Here is an 18,601-nt window from a genome sequence, read left to right on the forward strand (position 1 = left end):
ATCCTTAAATATCAAGGAATAGGAACAAGGCTTCCTTTTCACAGAAAAACCTTCAAGAGCTAATTTATAAAGCTCTTTTGTTTCATTCTTCTGGGCTACCAACCATCTGCGTTCACTGTGGTGATGGATAATGCCAGCGGAAAGCTGTGGTAGCTTCTGTGCTGTTTATCACAAGTGTGATGTTGACTTTCAAGTCACTTCCAAAGTGGGGGTGAAGCCTCAGTCCTGTCACACAGTAGCATCCATTTTCCCACTGTCTGCTTGGTACACAGAACATGAACAGTCCTCTTTTATCCAGAAACATAAAATAGGATGAAAGGAACAGCTCAAGGGCTTAGCTCTCACGGAGACAGAAGGAGGAAAATAAACTAGAGGGTCAAAGCAGAGTACATAAAAGAAGAGCAAACTGATATTATTAAGCCAATGAATTCTCAGAGCACTCAATTTCTTCTAAGGCACGATTGAGCTCAGGAGAAATTATATTGAGATATTGAATGGTAAAATTTAGCCTTGGGCAGAAGACCAGGCAGGCTTTGTGCATAACTTGCATCCTACTTAACCTGCATGGTTTCAACAGTGCATAAGATGCATGCCAGCTCTATCCAGAAGACTAAATTTTCAGAGGTTGAAAAGGTTAAAATTATAATTGCCAGCAAAGAGTGGCAATCTGAGAGCTTAGTTTTGTTTAGAAGAGGTTGGATAGAGGTCTCTTTCCCACAGAGACGCAGCTGAATATTTTATTCTATTTCTTTTTATTTTTAAGATGCTGGTCTGGTAAACAGTCTCTCGGTGTTTCTTCTGAGCAAGTCACTGAAAAGGCATGTTGTAGAAAAATTTGCATTTGTAATTTCCATGAGGAGTCTCCTGTGTTGCAGAAGTTCATTTTGCTACCTGAAGCATGGGATTTAGATAAAGTCTGCAAACAGAGCAATTTACTTGAACAGTTTAAGTGTGGTTGACATAAAGATTACATATCCAAGGTGTTTTTGATGAAAAACTAGGGGGAAAAGAAGGGGTGAATTAGATTTTTAACACCCCCCCTGCAACCCCCAACTGTAGTGAAGAATTGTTTTCCTGCTGTTGGAGTTCAGGCTGTTGGGAGGAGTGGCTGCTCTGCTTGTTAACAACCAAGTTCTTTGTTAATACTCTGGGCAGTATTGCCTCTGCCATGCCACCCTATGGCCTGAGACACCCCCTGCCCCTCCTTTTGGGGACAGTGTGTGCTCTGGTGTGAAAAAGAAGTCTTCCAGACAGTGACTCTTGGGAAGGAAACCACACATGGATTCCCCAGACTCTAGTTCTTATGAGACATGACAATCAAGTCCAGATATGTTTCTGTCTACATATTTCAGTGAAATTATTTGTCTGACTGGGCAACCACATTTTGTTATGTAATTTTACTGCATTTTGTTTCAAGGAAGAGAAGGGACTCTCTTCCTAACAAACACTGTCTCCCCTGCAAGGGGAAGGAGGTGAGCAGTTGCCATACTGCTCACAACACAGACTAATTGGGTAGGGCAGAGCTACACTAACCTGTACCCAGTTCCTGTTTCAGTGCCACCCGTCCCATTACTGCAGCTGGAGAAGTGTTGCACCAGGAATAACAGTGTGACATTGGCCTGGAGGATGCCACCTTTGAGCCATAACCCAGTGGAGGGTTATATCTTGGAACTTGATGATGGAGATGGTGGCCAATTCCGAGTGAGAATTTCATTCAGCATTTATTTGTGTTTCTTTGTATGTGAGTTTCCTCCAGATACGGATTTGTTTCTGTCTGAGGGTGGGGAGAGGGGTAGGGAAGATGTAGGTTGTCAAAACATCCCTAATTTGATTGTGCTGGTGGAGAAAGCAGTACAGATGCTGCTTAATAGAAGGACCACTGGCCTAGGTAGGAAATTTGTTTGAAGTTATTCTCAGGGCTCTTGGTAAGAGGGCCTTGAGATATGCCCAGTGCGTTCCAGAGTAGAAAATCACATATGAGCCTGCTGAATACGAGAAGCTGGAAGTAGTTCATTGCACAAACCAGAAATTTCTTTGATGCCCCTACTCTTATTTGTGCATTTCACCCTGTTTCAACAGCTGACATTCTTGGCCCAGAAATGCAACTCAGTCTTTCCCGATTTTCTGAGTAAAAATATGATCCTGCATAAGAATACAGGATTTCTAAATCTTTCCCCTGGGAGTGGATGAGACTAGGTTGGTGGAAGCTTTTTCCACTGTCACGCTGTGATGGAACTGATAAATATGGAAAGGCTTCCCAAGCGCTGTCCTTCCAGATCCTCTGGGTGATGCCACAATGTGATGCTCCTGGTTGAAGGTGCAGGGTGCTTATGGGCTCCCATACTTTTTCAACACATTCTGATTAACAAATTAGAGAAATATTCAATCAGCTTTCTTCCAGCCATGTCCTCCTAGAAGCTGTGGCTTCCACCTCAGGCAGGCTTCGTGCTCCTGTTGCTCAGGACCAAGCCAGCCCAGTGCTTTCCCTAGGGGCTGGTGCCTCTAAAGCATCTGGACATCATTGTGTAGTATAGCTGCTCTCTTCACAAATGGGGAATTTTGCCAAAAACATGTGATGGCATTTCTTCGGGAGCTGCAAATTGGCTCCTCCCTGGAAACCTAAAGATTTCTCAAGCTAAAAATGTCCTGGCATGGATCCACCTAAGGAACCGCCAAACCACTACATCCATAGCCAGCAAAGGTACCTGGTGGACACTCCTCATTAGAAGAGGCAGCAGTATTGGCAGGGCATCTTGAAGAGGGCATTGTGGTTTTTGGAAGGTCTCCTTAGTTCCTTTGTCCCAGTAATATTTCACAAAGATTTGAAGAGCCTGGTTTCCGCTACTGAAATTGTGAAAAGATACTTTTGTGAATGGCTGCTGAGAGCTGCCAATATAGTCAATGTTAGTAGGTAAGAGGCTTATCAGTGTGTGATGAATGAAGAGTTAGAATAAGTTGTTAGAATTCCAGTATCTTTTATCCAGTTTATCCAGGATAAACCTTTTAAAGTGGTATTCATGACATGTGAATAACAAGATTTCAGGCTGGTGTGTATCCAAGCTCATTTGTGTGGGTGAGTTTTGGTACTAACAAAGGTTTTTAGGACTGCCAGCAGTGCCATGTTAAGGTTTTGGATTGAAAAAGATACAAAACCATCTCAATCCTTAAAAATATTAGGTGATAACTTCTATAGGGAATGTTCTGCTTGCTGTGGTAGAAACATCCTGGGTTTTACTCATTCTCAGCAGTGCCATTTCAATAAGAGTTTGCTGACCTTTTAAACGGAGAATTCTATAACTGAAAGCAAAGACGTTGAGTGCAATTCATCAGTATTTGATGGGTGGATTTAAAGAACATCTTTGTAGAAGCAGGGAGCATCAACTTGCATAAACCAAAGCAGTGAACCGTGGTAAACATGAAGTGGATCAGAAAATGCAAGAGTTTTGAAACAAATAAAAAGCTTTTCACAGTCAGCATCTCTTATGACATGGAGGTAAATGAAGTTATTCTGTTAAAACTTTATTTCCATGAACAATCATCAGCTAACTCAGGGCCCAATAGATTTTGTTGTTTGTAGCAGCCACCAAAGTAGCAAAGAGGACAAACACATGTCCTGCTATAAACTTAATCAATTCCTTTCTTACTCATCACATCCTTTTTTTTTAATATGAAAGAACCTTAACCATCAGAACTATTCCTAGACATTACTAAAGTCTTAACTGAACTGGGATCTGAGTGGTTTGCTTAGTGACAGGTTTAAACACTTTGGTGCCTTTCCTACCATAAACCTACAGATTTTACAGAATCAGAAGTGGAAAGGAATTATCTTTCAACCTGCTGCCAAGACAGGATTTTCTAGGCTTCTTTCAGGTCATTGTAGCTTGCATAATCTGATCCTCTTCATTGTTCTGCCTAGATGTTCCTCCCTCTGAAATATTTCACATTACAGAAGTACTTGCTTTATGATAAATATTTGAAGACCTTTTTGATGTCTCTGTAGTCTAGATACTGTTTCATCATGTGGTGCATGCAATCCTAATTTTAGGGGTTAATTTTCTGCTGGATTTGTGTTTTCATGTTTCAAAATTACAGTTTAACCTAGGCATGAGAGAACCTTTCCAATAGAACAAAAATGCTCTTGATTTTATTTATTCTTATATGCCCACTTTTTTTGTCTTACATAAAATAGTGGCCATAGTATGTCAGATAATGGAACTACTGTCCAAAAAAAGTGGTTTGGAGTAGATATTTAGGATAAGAGGAACATGAAGATCTTTTTGTGTTACCCTTTATTGCGTTACCCTTCTAGCTTCAACTTCACCTTAATTTGTCCAGTGCTAGTCATCCTTGATGTCTCCCATGCTGTGGCTGCCTATTATAAAAGCATAACTCATTCATCCTGGGAAGCAAAGAGAAGCTGTTCACTTTTGGCTTATATTTAGAAGTCTTAACTGTGTTAAATTATGTCACTCATTCTCTCTCTCTTTCTCATTTTTTTTGGAATGTTTAGGAAGTATATGTTGGCAAGGAGACCCTCTGCACCATTGACGGCCTTCATTTCAACAGCACTTACAATGCCAGAGTCAAAGCTTTCAACTCCGCAGGCATCGGTCCTTACAGCAAGACAGTCATTCTACAGACGTCGGACGGTGAGCTGGGGTTTGCCACTTTCTAAATGAAAAGCTGCAGGTCTCAGTGGCAGGACACTTTCATCCCTTTACACCCATTAATGTATTTGACACCTACTGGCATTTTCCATTATTAGTAACACTTCAGGCTTCAAGTTGTGTGATTTTAGTCGGCTGTAAAAGTCTAGGAACTAACTAAGATACTTTCTTTATCATACAGATACAGTTACGCAACTTGTGGGGCATTTTTTGTTCTGCTCTGTCTCCCTTTCTACATATATCTTTGGGATTTGCCTTTTTTTTTCACTGCTGCTTCAATTTCCCTGCAAGGTTTGATAATACAGAAATGGGAACTCATGCTTGTTCCTCTGTAATTATACTTGACATCCACATGGACATTACAGGAAGTTCATCTTCATTAATGATATTGTAATGAATTGAGAAGTGCGTGCTATTATCACTTCCACTTTTATGCTGTGTTGCCAAAATAGGCCAGTATAAAATATTTATACTTTAAGAGCTTTTGGGGCCTTTATTTCCTTTTTTATAAAAACTCCTTCACTTTGATAAACTAGTGAAGTCAATCGTAACCAGTATAGACACAACAAATCTCCATTTCCATTAAAGGTGGTCCTGAACCAATTCACCTACATCTGCAGTCTCCATGTCATGGAGCATCTTTTGTCTCCTCTGTCACTCTCTTGTTACTGTGTGTGGACAGAATGTCACTACCCTTAGCAGCTAAATTTCAGAGGAGCAAGTGCAAATTATGTAAAGCACTTCTGAGCTGAAGAACAGCAGGGTACCAGCTCAGATTAATCTTGTGTAGCTGCCTACTGTAACAAGGAAAGACGGTCTTTATTACCTCAGAGTACAATGGGTGTGGGAACCCAGGGCAAGGGGAATATCCCCGTCTGCCCTGAGGTGCTCTGACTCCCAGGAAAACACTGACTTTGACCCTCATTCATAGAGAAGACTTCCAAAGCCTCAAAGTAAACTAGAAACCACAAAAGTGTGAAATAGATTGTAGAGGTTGTAGATAGTAGTGTAGTATGTCACATGGGTGAGAAATTTAGGTTTTAGGATTTTTAGTATGTTATAGGTGGGTTCAAGATGGAGGATATAGGGTGTTGTCTTGAATTCCTTTCTCCACTGCTCTTCTTCCTCTTTCTTCTTGGGTTTAGGTGGTATCTTGTAATTGGGTAGAAAAATCTGCATTGCGGGTCTTTAGAGGTCAGTTGTTGGGTTAGAAAGGAAAATAATCTTGGTGTCACTTCTTAACTGGGTAGTTTAGTTTTTGATTAGACTTAAAAAGACCTTACAGCACAAGGTTGTTCGCCATTTTTGTGCTGTTTTCACACATGCAATGTCTGGGCACAGACAGCATGCTGAAGTTTTGATAACAATAAACAGAAGCTGAAGATGAAAAAATCCAATGCATGTCTTGTTCCTGACACAGAACTACTCCAAGAGGGTCTCCCCTGCCAGGGAAGCCCCCAAGGAGTTACCCAACTTGGGGCCCACAAACTCATAAATGGAGTTATTACGAAGGCAGAATTCTATCCTTCTTTCTGAAGGAAAGCAGACAACTCTTGGGCACAGCCCCTCCTGATCTAATCCTGCCTTTCCTTTTCCCATTTCCCAGTGGCATGGTTCACCTTTGACCCCTCCTCAGCTCACAGAGACATAGTGTTGTCGAATGACAACCAGACTGCCACCTGCAACAGCTATGACGACCGGGTGGTTCTGGGCACCGCCGCCTTCTCCAAGGGCGTGCATTACTGGGAGCTGCACGTGGACCGCTACGACAACCACCCGGACCCGGCCTTTGGCATTGCCAGGATTAACGTGGTCAAGGACATGATGCTGGGCAAGGACGACAAGGCGTGGGCCATGTACGTGGACAACAACCGCAGCTGGTTCATGCACTGCAATTCCCACACCAATCGGTGAGTGCTGCCTGGGGCTTTGCTCCTCACAGACATTTCTTCTGCCCTGTATCAGAAGCAGGTGTCTCAGCAAGCCATCTAGTCCAGCTCACAGCTCAGTGTACTTACTATATTCCTTCTTTTAACAGTCTGTGTTGGTGTTTGTTATCCTCATGGTTATCAGCTTTTCCCTTAATTCTTGCCTAAATCCCCCCTGCTGTGATTTAAACCCATTATTGCATGTCCCACCCACGTCAGCAGACAGGGGCACAGCACAATGAGATGCAGGAGTTCTCGCATTGCTGGAGGGAGAAAGGTGGTTGATTCTCTTCATTAGCAGGAATCTTGGCTGCAGATAGTACAATAATTAGGCTGCAGGTGTTTGTTTCCAGTTCTGACAGCTATTAAGAGTTTTGCTGTAGGTCACACTGAGGCAGATCTTGATACAAGGGACTGTTTGGCAGTGTGGACTTAGTGACAACTTTCATTCTACTGCGCCATTGTACTGAAGAGATTTGAAAAGCACCTCAACTAGTACAGCCAGCTTAGACAGAGGAGGATTTCAGAATGCCCCGAGCCACTGTTACCCAGCCTTTCTCTCCCACTGCTCAGAGGCTCTGTGTTCTGAATGCTACTGAGCAGTGGAGAGACATGTTCTAGCTACAGGTACCTCCAGGGATGGATCACACAGAGAGAACAACTGTCAGCACAGATCCTGTGTTGTGCTGACCTGGTTGCATGACTTTCGGTGCTCAGGATAGTTACCTCTGCCTAGTGCTGGCTTCTGTTTCATTGAAGTGATGCCAGACTGTGCAGGGGACACATGGTTACCTTTGCTTGAAGGTATCAGAGCAGAACTGCACTGCTCTCTTTCTGTGTCCCATGAGAATCAGCCTTAGCTGAAGGTCAACTGGGTACTGAGACCCTTGAGAAGATCTCCTCTGAAAAGGATCTGAAGTCCTTTGCTTATTTTGGAAAATGGTCTATTCATATATTTGTTCTATCAGAATGGGAGATTGATGTATGAGTAAAGTGACTGACTAAGGATATGTAGCAGGTCTGTGACAGAGCTTTAATCAGCTTCTGTTTAGTTTTCTGTCCCAGCAGGTCTTCCACTCTCAGGTGTTCATTCTCTTATACCAAACTATCTAAACAAAGTTTTATAGTGATTTTTAAAACACCAAAATGCAAGTTCTCCTTAAAGTCATAATGTTGTGTCAACATGCACTGTATCCTAAGGTTGTAATGTCTCCTACTGAATATTCACTTATACTCTACAGCACACCTATGCTTTAACTACACTGCAATTGCTGGGTATTTTTGTTTGAAACATGGTTTGATTTTGCAGTTCATTACAGACAGGTGGAAAGACCTCGTAGCTGGATCAAAAGCTATCTGAAGTTGCTTGGACTGTTTTCTATGTGTCCAAAGACCTTAGATCATGTCCTAAGACAATATAGAGTAAAATAACATCAATATAACAAATATACCAAAAAATTCTCTGTCCCTTTAACATCTTGATCCGATTCAGGGCGGAAGTAATGTTAAGCTGTATTAATTTTAATGCTCTGTGGAACAGCTTATGTTTTCTGGAAAAAAGCTGGCAACCATTCTGTGCACCACTGTCCCAGAAACCTATTTTATGGATTTGGTCCTCGGCATGCTCCTCCCGGCAAGCAACACACAAGCTAAGCAAAAGCTTTTTTCTGGGAAACACAAGCAATGGAAACACTTAGGATTTCTAATCATCCTGCTTAATCAAGAGAACAAAGTGCTTTCTGTTGATGATAGTTTCCCAGTTTTTACCTGATAAAACACAAAGGCATGTGCAAGGCATGGATAGATCCATGGAATATCTGTTCAAGGGAAGTACACTCGCAAAGGGCATGTAGTCTTATGAAATCACATGCGCTTCAATGAAATTAGGTCTAGGCATTATATTTTTAACTGTGACAGTCAACTAGGTCAGTTTTTTAACTCATTAGCTGTAATACTCTTGTTGAAACAGTTATTGCTGCTTATTTGTTTTCCCCCACTGGACACAAGTGCATGACAGCACAGGGTCACAATCCAAAGCAAATTCATTGTCAACTTTTAGCCTCTGGGATGTTGTTGTGATGAAAGTTACACCATAGTAATAGTTTCCTTCTTCCTAATCTTCATGAAAATAAATTAGAGTTATTAATAAATGACTAGTTTCAAGGATAACCTGAGACAGAGTTTGAAAGACTAATTTGTGTGACCTGTCACATTTAGAGGACTTTTCTGTTCCTTTCACTCACAGCATGCGAAATTTGATCGAGCATGACTTCTGTAATGCTGGAAGGGGCATGAACAGGTGACTCCAATGCATCCAGAAACATAGGGATCCTTTTGAGAACAGGCTGAGGAAACTGGTTAAGAAAATACTTTAGGGCAGAGATATAGGTTTAGGAGGCACCTTTAAGTCTTGTTGTTCCCAAAAATCTGAGCCTGGGAAAATTATAGAACAGATCCTATGCTAAAGCACATGGAGGACAGGGAGGTAATTGAAGACAGTGAGCACGGCTTTACCAAGGGCAAGTCCTTCTGTGATGGAATGACTACAGCAGTGGACAAGAGAAGAGCTATGGGCAACATCCATCTGCACTTCTGTAAGGCCCTTGATATGGTCCCCCACAAAATCCTCTCCAAATTGGAGACGTGGATTTGCTGGATGTCTGATGGATACGGAATTGGTTGGATAGTCTCATTCAGAGGGTAGTGGTCAACAGCTACGTGTTCAGATGGAGGCTGGTGACAAGTTCTGTCCCTCAGGGGTCCATAGCAGGGCCAGTTCTATTTATTGTCTTCATCAATGTCATAGAGAATGGCATCAATTGCACCTACAGCAAGGTCACAGATAACACCAAGATGCGTGGTGTGGTTGACAAACCTGAGGGACAAGATGCCACCTAGGGAGACCTGGACAAGTTCAAGAAGTGGGGCCATGGGAACCTCATGGGCTTCAACAAAGCAAAGCACACAGTCCTGCATCTGGGTCAGGGCAGGATGGAGGGTGAAGGGATTGACAGCACCCCTGCCAAGAAGAACTTGGGGATATTGGTGCCTGAGAGGCAGATCATGGTCTGTCAGTGGGCACTTGCAACCCAAAAGGACAACTGTATCCTGGGCAAAAGTTGTCAGAGGAATGGAACATCGCTCCTTTTGAAGGAAGGCTGAGAGAGATGGAGACGCTCAGCCTGGAGAAGAGAAAGCTCCAGGGGGATCTGACCATGGTCTTCCAGTACTTAGAGGAGGTTTATAAGAAAGATGGGGATAGCCTTTTTAGCAGGGCTTATTGTGCTAGGACAAGGGGAGGTAGTTTTGAACTGAAAGGGGATAAATTCATTGTAAAAAATAAGGAAGGCATTTTTTTTTACAATGAGGATGGTGAAACACTGGAACAGGTTGCTCAGAGAGGTGATGGATGCCCCATCTCTAGAAACATTAAAGGTCAGATTAGATGGGCTTCTGAGCAGCTTGACCTAGTTGAAGATGTCCCTGCTTTTTGCATGGGTGTTGGACTGGATGACCTTTAAAGGTCCCTTCTAATCTAAACTATTCTGAGAGGTGCTGAGTGCCCATTAACAAGAGGCACTGACATTCAATGCAATAGATCTATTCCTTGGCAGAGTTCCCAAGAGTAGGACTACCAGGTGCTACAGGCAATACAGCCACTACATGTCTATGGAAAAAAAGAGATGTAGATCTCCTTTAAATATTTTATATCAAAATATTTTATACAGAAAAATAACAGAAAGTTGAAATCTAGAGTATTTGTATTTTAGTCTTAAAAGTCCCTTGCAATCAGGAGAGTCTCTGTTGACTTCAGATATCTCAAGAGCAGGTTTTTTCATCATACAAAAATGCTACAACTGGATGAAAAATGCTGTCATTGGCAATAGATATCATAAAGTTTTTAAGATGCTGTAAAGCTAACACAAAGTATTGTAATGGAGAGTTGAATTAATTATTCCATTTATTAAATTGTTTATAAATTGTTAATATTTATTTTTAAATAATAGTGAAACTATTTTTCTTAATTCCTCAAGCCAGTTCATGCAATCATATTCTGCACATTGTCCAAGCTATTACTGACAGCATCTTGGAATAACAGCCTCTACTGCCACAGGCAACTGCATTTTTCGTGGTAGCCAAATTCCCCTTTCTATACTCTGACCTTCCAGGCTTCTGCACAGCACTTCTGCGCTCAGGAATTAGTGTTGCATGCAGAAATCAAAATGTTCAAATTATTTGCTTGAAAAAATGAAACAGTGTTGCCTATATCATGAATTGGATTGTCCTTTAAATACTAAGTATTTATTAAAGGAACATTGCAACAAAAAAGTTGTAATTTTCCTTTTACATGAAAGATTACTTGGGTTGTGTGGTATAAGTGTCATTAAGTAGCTTAAAAATGCATTACAGCAAAGGAGCAGGTTTTTATGCGGTGCCACAGATGTGTTCCAGGAGGGAGCAACATCACTTTGAGTCTCTTGAGCTATCTGGCTTTTTTACCACAACAAAAGCATTTATTAGAAAAATTATCCTGTAATGATGTCTAAATGGTGTCCATAAGAGTGAGGAAATGTATTGCATAAGTTTTCTCATAAAACAGACTCTCCCAGCTCTCCTCCTAGAGAAAGCAACCAGGAAAATAGTCCAAAAAGTGCTGGAGTCCTCAAAGTACTGTTCCCAAGGAAGCATGGGATGCTGAGTAAGAGCAACTGTTCAGCCCGAGAAGTCTAGCCTCCCTTGTAGCAGTGTGGTGAAGAGCTCCTGCCTGCTTCTGTCCTCCCTAAATCCTGCCAGAGCCAGTTTCTCACTGTGGGGAGATGGCAGAGTAGGAGTGGGGCAATCTACCTGCTGAATTCCTGCAGAACTTGGGGCAGGAGCAAAGAGAAAAGGTCCCTATCCTTCTGCTCTGCCCCCACACCCCTGGGGTTCATGTAGGGGCCTCAGCTGGGTCCTGCCCTTGCCTGGATGGAATCTGCAGGCAGAATCTATCTCTTCTTCACTGGGGCTGTCCCTGGGTGCTGCAGAGGAGTCACTCATGTCACTGTGCAGCACACAGCTAATTAGCTCACAAGAAACAAATTCGCTTGTCATATAGGAAAGAACATCATCATCTCAAAAATGTGATATTGTTGTTTCTGTTTCCCTAAGAGAATGGATGCCATTTAAAAGGATGTAATAGAATCCATTTTAAGCAGGATCTAAAATGTGGTGTCCTACACGCAAAACTGTTCCTAAACAGAGAAAAAACCCTAATCTACTTGTAAATAGCTCCAAATCATAATATTGTTGCTTCCCACAATCTCATAGTGAGTTTTATGATTGAAGGCTTTCAATAAAAACAGTCTATATAGTGAGATACTCAGGTAAGCATCTTAAGTTTTGATAGAAAATTATTTATTTTGTGGTTTTGGAGAAGAGGTCAGAGAGAAACCTGTTAATGCTTACAGAACCAGAAATCAAATAAAAAGCATCTGAGAACAGCGATTTTTCACATCTAACACCTCTCGGAGTCAATCCATGATTCTTAGCTATACTATTGTTGTTTGAAGAGCATTAAATCTACCTTCAGTTGAAGTGCCACGTGCCACATTTATTCTAAAGGAAAAGAGTTTGTGACACCTAGTGGACAAGAAGAAAATTTCTTACCCTGCACTAAGTATTTTTCCTAATCATATTCCAGTCCCCCTCTCCTTTTTTATTTTTTACGTTTTGCCTACCTATTGTGATAAATTTGATGATAAAATACCATTAATCTTGTGAATGCTGTGTGCCTGAGGCGAGTACCTGGGACAAAAGACAGCTGCTTCCTTTCCTACTGCAAATTATTTGAAATCTGATTTACCCTGAACAAATTGTGTCAGGCTGTAAATCCATCGTAGAGCCCCATGATATCAGTGGAGTAGCAGTGCCTGTGGCCAATCTGCATATGTAGTGGGTATTTTTGCTCAGTGTCCTTTAAAGTAATACTGAGTTTGACTAACCCCCAAGTCAAAGTGCATTAATGTTAAATCGCTCAAGCGTGTAATGGCTGGCTGAGTCTGTCCTGGCAAGCCCTGACACTGCAGTCGCTCTCAGCAGCTGCTCCTGACACAACCAATTATCCCTGGTATTAATAACTGTGCCTGCACACTCGAGACAGCTCCCGGTCCTATAGCTGAGCACCTTGTCAATCAGAAGCTACGCTTAGGCCTAACTGGTCCCAACTTCCCTTCCCAAAACCACTGTCTGTTCTACCTGTGCTGGTTCCCTGGGCTCTGGAAATCTGGGTCCCCTTAGAGCATGCCAAGAGGAGTAGTTGAGCTGGAAGTCTCTCTCTGGAGTCGTTAGCAGGCATATAGATCAGAAATGAATGCCTAGCAGAACAGCTTCCTGCTTTTTCTTTTCCTGCCATGCATCACTTCACTGTAACAGTGATACTCAGAGGTGCCATGTCTCCAGGACGCCACTGGCTCACCTCCCAGTCTGTCATTAGCTGTTAGCTCTGGACCCCATTTTCACCTCTTAAATTGCAGTTGCAGGAGAGGTGGATCTAATTTCTGTTTAGGATCCTTTCATTAAGCCCCCAAGGATGTGGTATGTATGCTTCAGATACAGGTGTGGCTCAGTCATCACCAAATGGCTCAGGGATAATAATTTCTCTGTGCTGCTCCATGCTCTCTTTGCTTAGTAAGGCTGGCTTGTCCTAGAGAGAGCAGCACAGTGTGCTCTGCCTTCACCAACAATGTGCCCTTTGTACCTTAGGACTGAAGGAGGAGTTTCTAAGGGCGCCACTGTTGGTGTGCTCCTGGATCTGAACAAGCACAACCTGACCTTTTACATAAACGGGCAGCAGCAGGGGCCTCCAGCATTTGAAAACATCGAGGGCATCTTCATGCCTGCATTGAGCCTCAATCGAAATGTCCAGGTAAATCTCCCGCAGTCCAGCCCCACTTACCCTTTCCAACTAAAGGAGCTGATAGCATCATCTATGGGTAGTCAGTACAGAGAGGGGCTCTTTTCCTTCTCAGGCTTACGTGTAGGCTACTCACACTACTTGGACTACATTTGACCTTCTGCCTTGCCTAACCAATGTGAAGAGTAATGCTGTAAAACAAGTGAAAGTACCTGCATGCACTAATTCCTGCTCTGATTTCCCTGTGATGCTCCACTTAGAAAGAAGTGTCTCTTAAGATTCTCCCCTGCTAGTTTGACTAAAAACCATCTTAATTCCTCCTAGATCTCATGTTTGGAGATAATTAACATTGGCAAATGGCTGAAGTATGAGCAACACAGTGGTAAAAAGAGAAAAGGCAACATAGGTCAGAGAATTGGCACAACAGAGCACAGTCAGCTCATCATTCTTGTGCTCTGTGTACAAGAGGTTTTCCTCTTGGAGGAACTGTCTTTAAATATAATGCATTTTTACTTCAAGACCACTGCTTATGACTAGAAACTAGGTGTGGTAGAGAGAACCTGTGGAAATACCCAGGAGCCTGAGGACTGAAGGAGGTCAGGTTAAGTCAGGCAGGACCAGGACAGCTAGGGTGTAACATCATACACGGGCTCCACTATGTGACCTCTGTCTTGAAGCACTTGGGGTCCCTCATGCAGACATCCCATCCACCTTGTATCTAGCAAGCAGCACTTCTGGATACCTACAACTGGTGGATAGATTTGGGAAAAGACGCAGACACCTGGCTTCTCAGTCCCAAAGCATTCAGGAGGGAAGGGGGAAGGAGACTTGTTTGTTTCAAAGGCTAGATATCATCTCCATTAATAGTCTAGATCTAAACTTGGACCTGCAGTCCTGAAGCCCTTTCCATGTCATTTGCCTGCACTTGCCTTCACAAATGCTCTTTGCTGAGGATGTCTCAGTTTTGAATCTAACATTATTTCTTCTTCATGCAGGTGACCCTGCACACAGGACTGGAGGTGCCACAATCTGTAAAACAGCCCAAGTTGCCCAACAACTAATGAAGCCCCCATCTGACACTGTGCTGGATTCTGTAAGCTTTCTCAGTGTGTTTTGGCACTTCTCAGTAAGTCAGTAAAAAAGCATCCTCTTCCTTGACTTCAAACACTGTGCAGCATGCTGCTCACCGAATAATCAGCTGGTTAGAGCTAGGACACTCCATTTTCAATTTAACAGCCATAGCAAGCACATCCACTGGACTGGCACTCGACTGCAGATGGGTACCTGAACATATCTACTCTGCATTGCATACATAGGTACACTCATGTGCACACACACAAACACATCTGTAAAGCAAAAGGTTAAATGAGTGTATTTTCTCTCTCATGGTTGGATTTGTGCTTAAATATGCTGGAAAATGGGTGAGACTCTAGGACAATGGATGTTGGAGCAGTAAATGAATTGGATTCCCTTGCCACCTGAAGTCCTTAAATAAAGAAGGCATATGTTTTGACAACTGAAGCGGGAGTTATATGCTCAAGAATTCCTGGTTGCCAATTACATGCAGGGGCTCAAATGACCATGGATTATTCCTTCTAGCTCTAGACTACAGTAAGATATAAGATAATGTTCCCTTAGAATTCAGTGGCAGAATTTATTATATGCAATGAGAACAAGATCAGCTGCCATGAAATAGCTAGGCTCATTTTAGCTAACACCATGATATATGCAGAATTCAGGTACAGAAAGTAGAAAGAAAAACATCCTTGATGCATTTAGTGTTTGTTATTTAGGCAGGACTGCGGAGACACTGCAGATCCTACAGAGGATCTGATTGTGGTTATCAGCACAACTCTTGAAAAACAGTGCATGGGAGATTACTTTGGTCAGAAATTATATGAGATTTATTTAAATATGGCACATGGAAAGTCTCCCACATTGAGAAATGCTGATTTCCAGCCTTGAGCCTAATAAAACCTGTGCAGCTGTAGTTCCAATGTAGCTTTGAGATCTGAAGCCTTAATTTTCTATTAGATTACTGTGAGCTGTGTCTTGATCCTAATGAAACACTTGTAAGAGATTAATAGCAGTAATGCAAAGCCCATCCCTAAGAATTTTTCTGGATTGGGACATAAATCTTTTGCAAGACTTGACCTGTGCCTGGCATCTCCCACATAAATGAGCAGCCATTTCAGGTGCTGGCCATGACAACTGGCATCTGACTGACAGTGATCTTTTCTCACAGCCATGGCACTGTCACCTGCATGCAGTTGTCAGAAAATGAAACACTGTTTTGCCTGTGTGCTTCACTCCCTCTGAACCTGGTTAATGTGTGCGAGCGTGTGTGTGTGTATAGTGGCAATGCGTGAGGATGAGATGCAGCAGGCTTGGTGAGCCCATGGCCTCTTGGACTCTTGTCACTCTAACCCTACAGAAGTGTGGTGCTATCAAACAAGAAAAGCATAAACTTTCAAATCCTATCAATGTGCTGTTTTCTTTTTTAAAATCCTGCTGCTTATACAAACTTTCCTCTTCAAGCATACGTATACGCACATGCATATTCTTATCAGGCATGTAATTATTAAACCTGAAAACAAATATTACAATCAAAATCCAGCTTACTGCTTTGCATTAAAGCACAGCCACAGGACAAACAGCCCAGGCTGCCTTCAGGCAGCCTGCCAGCCCCCAAATATCCTGCTGCAGGCCCACTTGTGGTCTCTGTCTGGAGCACATCACTCAAGTAGTGTTGAGTGATGGCAAGGCTTCCCTGTGGCAAACAGCCAGAATTCTCCCATGGGTCATCCCACCTCACAGCCATTGTGGGAAGGGAAAGGCAGCCCAGAACAGAACTGGGCTATTGCACAGACACAAAGCAGTCTGCCATCCTGCTGCCTGTAACCAAGCATCCTTTAGCCCACCTCTCCGGCAGGACAGCAATGCACCTTCAGCAACATCAAGACTGAAACAGGAAATAAAATCAATGATGGAAAAAAAAATAACATATGCTATTAAGTGAGGAAGCAACAGCACTTCCTTTAGAGTCTGGGATGGATTGTATTAGTAAACTTGTAGACAATGGAATAACTGTGCTATGCTTATCTTGGTTTTGTAAAGACTATCAGAGACCAACTGTGTTAAAAACTTCGGTTTCATTCAATACCATATGAACTCATGCAAGATTATCTAACTAGCAGGTCTGTCTTAACCTACCTCAGCTAGAACGCTACCAGACCCCAAATTTCCTCTTCTTGTGTGCTCTTCTATGAACCTAACAGTTGCAATCATAGCATTGGCTTTGAGTATTGCCAGTCAGAGTAGTGTATGAAAATATTGTACATAAATTGCACATAGTTTTTTATATGGGGAAACATCCAGTATAATTTTACTATGGAAGGCACTCCACTTTCACTTGTATTAAAAAAGACAGAGCATTGTTTCTGTTTCTTTTGGGACAGAACCTTTGTCTTTATTCCCAACTTCTGTAAAGGAAACTCAAGTGAATTTACATCTTTCCAATCTTCAACCATTGCCAGATGTTTAAAATTAATTCTGAATGGGTTTTAGACGTGTTTGAAGTACTCAGTTTTCATTTTCATAGTTGCTTTGGTGTCGGTTCCTGGTGTATTATATCTTTGGGAGAGCACATTGAGTGACATGTTATTGATTTCTAATGAATATATGGAGAGTAGGTAGGAACAGTGAGTAAAAGAGCTCAGTTTTTACCCTCTACGCATTCCAACGTTCACAAAAGTAGAGTAGCTACCATTATAGTCTTTTAACCTAGCAGAAATGCAAGTTGATTAAAAGGAATACAGTTAGAAGTAGGCTACCTGCATTAGTAAGACTACTTTACCCTAGGTAAAAAACTAAACAAAATGTTTGCATGTGCTGGTTGTGTACACAATCAAGGACTTACATTTGGCATGGCCTGTAGCAATAAACCCACTATCCTCATAGAGTGCACTCTTGTGACTTCAGCTGGATACATCTTCATAGCTTGATTAACAAAAATAATGCTTAAGTAGTTAAAATTACTCTAGGAAACTAACAACTCCACACATGAATATTTAAGCAGAGCATGCAGGTGCAATCTGAACACAAGCAGAGCAGAATTCTCCCCTTGCGGAACAGCATTAGGTGGGGAGAGGTGGGGCACTCCCACTGCTCTGGTCAGGCTGGAGATAGTTTCCTTGTCTGCAGGCAACTTCCCCAAGGTCCATCTCATTATAAACCCAGCAGTTTGCACATTCTTCATCTATAGTATCTCTTATGCCAGTTTTTATTTCCTCCAAATCCTTTCTTTAGGAGGGAGTCAGCCCTTAGTCCCTGCAGAAACTGTGCTGCTGACTGTTCAGGGAGAACCCAGAGCACAGAAGAGTGGCACAGATACCCAAGGGGACCAGTGTGCTCTTCTTCCTTTTGTTCCCTCAGAGTATTTCTGCAGCTCTCTGGGGCTCCAAGCTCCTTTGGCACCTGGGCCCACCCAAAGCTGCCGTCATGAGACTCTTCAGCTCCTAGAGGCCAGGTTGCTTCTTATAAGCAGGAGAGCAAAGCCTCTTGCACTGGGATAAATCCCATCCACTATGTTAAAGAGCCCACATAAGGTAGCTGTAAATTGACTTAACATTTTAAAAAACCCACCAAAACACAAGCAGGACCTCCCCTTATTAACAAATAAAGCTTGACTTCTGCACACACCAGTATGGAACCTCTGAACAGCTGCAAAATAAATACAGCAGTCGAAATTTCTGTCCTGCAGAGCAAAAAAGGACTCTCAGTTTTCACCTACCCCTGGCAGCCCCAGCCTTAGCCTTTTGTAAACCTTCTTCCTGGCTCTTTCCTCTGCAAATTTCCATTAAGTTCAGGAGCACTGTCAGATTTCCCAAGGCATGCAATGCTATACAAATTCCACTTCCTCCTTTTCCCTCATCAACTTGAAAAGAGCTCACAAGATCTCTTAGTAAGACTTTATGTCAATATAAGCACACATGTAGCTGACAATCCCTTGCTCCTTCTGCTGTGGAAAGGTATGTGCTATAAAATAAATCTCAGTGAGGACAGTAACATACTGTGATGTATTACAAATTTGGAAAGCAATTTGACTTCTAAAA

At 42.3% G+C, this 18,601-nt stretch overlaps 1 protein-coding gene across 6 annotated transcripts in view; it reads left to right on the forward strand.

The window, feature by feature from the left end:
• The window catches only part of TRIM67 (tripartite motif containing 67), a 34,824-nt gene extending 19,816 nt beyond the window's left edge, over nucleotides 1-15,008 (forward strand). For 2 of the 6 annotated variants that reach the window (XM_085576805.1, XM_085576806.1), the window contains exons 6-10: nucleotides 1,556-1,737; nucleotides 4,511-4,649; nucleotides 6,274-6,577; nucleotides 13,337-13,499; nucleotides 14,483-15,008. In XM_085576805.1, coding sequence (XP_085432931.1) covers nucleotides 1,556-1,737; nucleotides 4,511-4,649; nucleotides 6,274-6,577; nucleotides 13,337-13,499; nucleotides 14,483-14,548 — 854 coding nt within the window. In that variant the 3' untranslated portion in view covers nucleotides 14,549-15,008. Of the gene's footprint in view, nucleotides 1-1,543; nucleotides 1,738-4,510; nucleotides 4,650-6,273; nucleotides 6,578-13,336; nucleotides 13,500-14,482 lie in introns of all 6 variants that reach the window. The other 4 variants (XM_021527157.3, XM_021527158.3, XM_085576804.1 and 1 more) reach the window with 3 other exon arrangements.
• The last annotated feature ends 3,593 nt before the right edge of the window (nucleotides 15,009-18,601 follow it).

This window comes from Lonchura striata, chromosome 3 (assembly GCF_050655825.1).
Source record: "Lonchura striata isolate lonStrDom1 chromosome 3, ASM5065582v1, whole genome shotgun sequence".
NCBI lineage: Eukaryota > Metazoa > Chordata > Aves > Passeriformes > Estrildidae > Lonchura > Lonchura striata.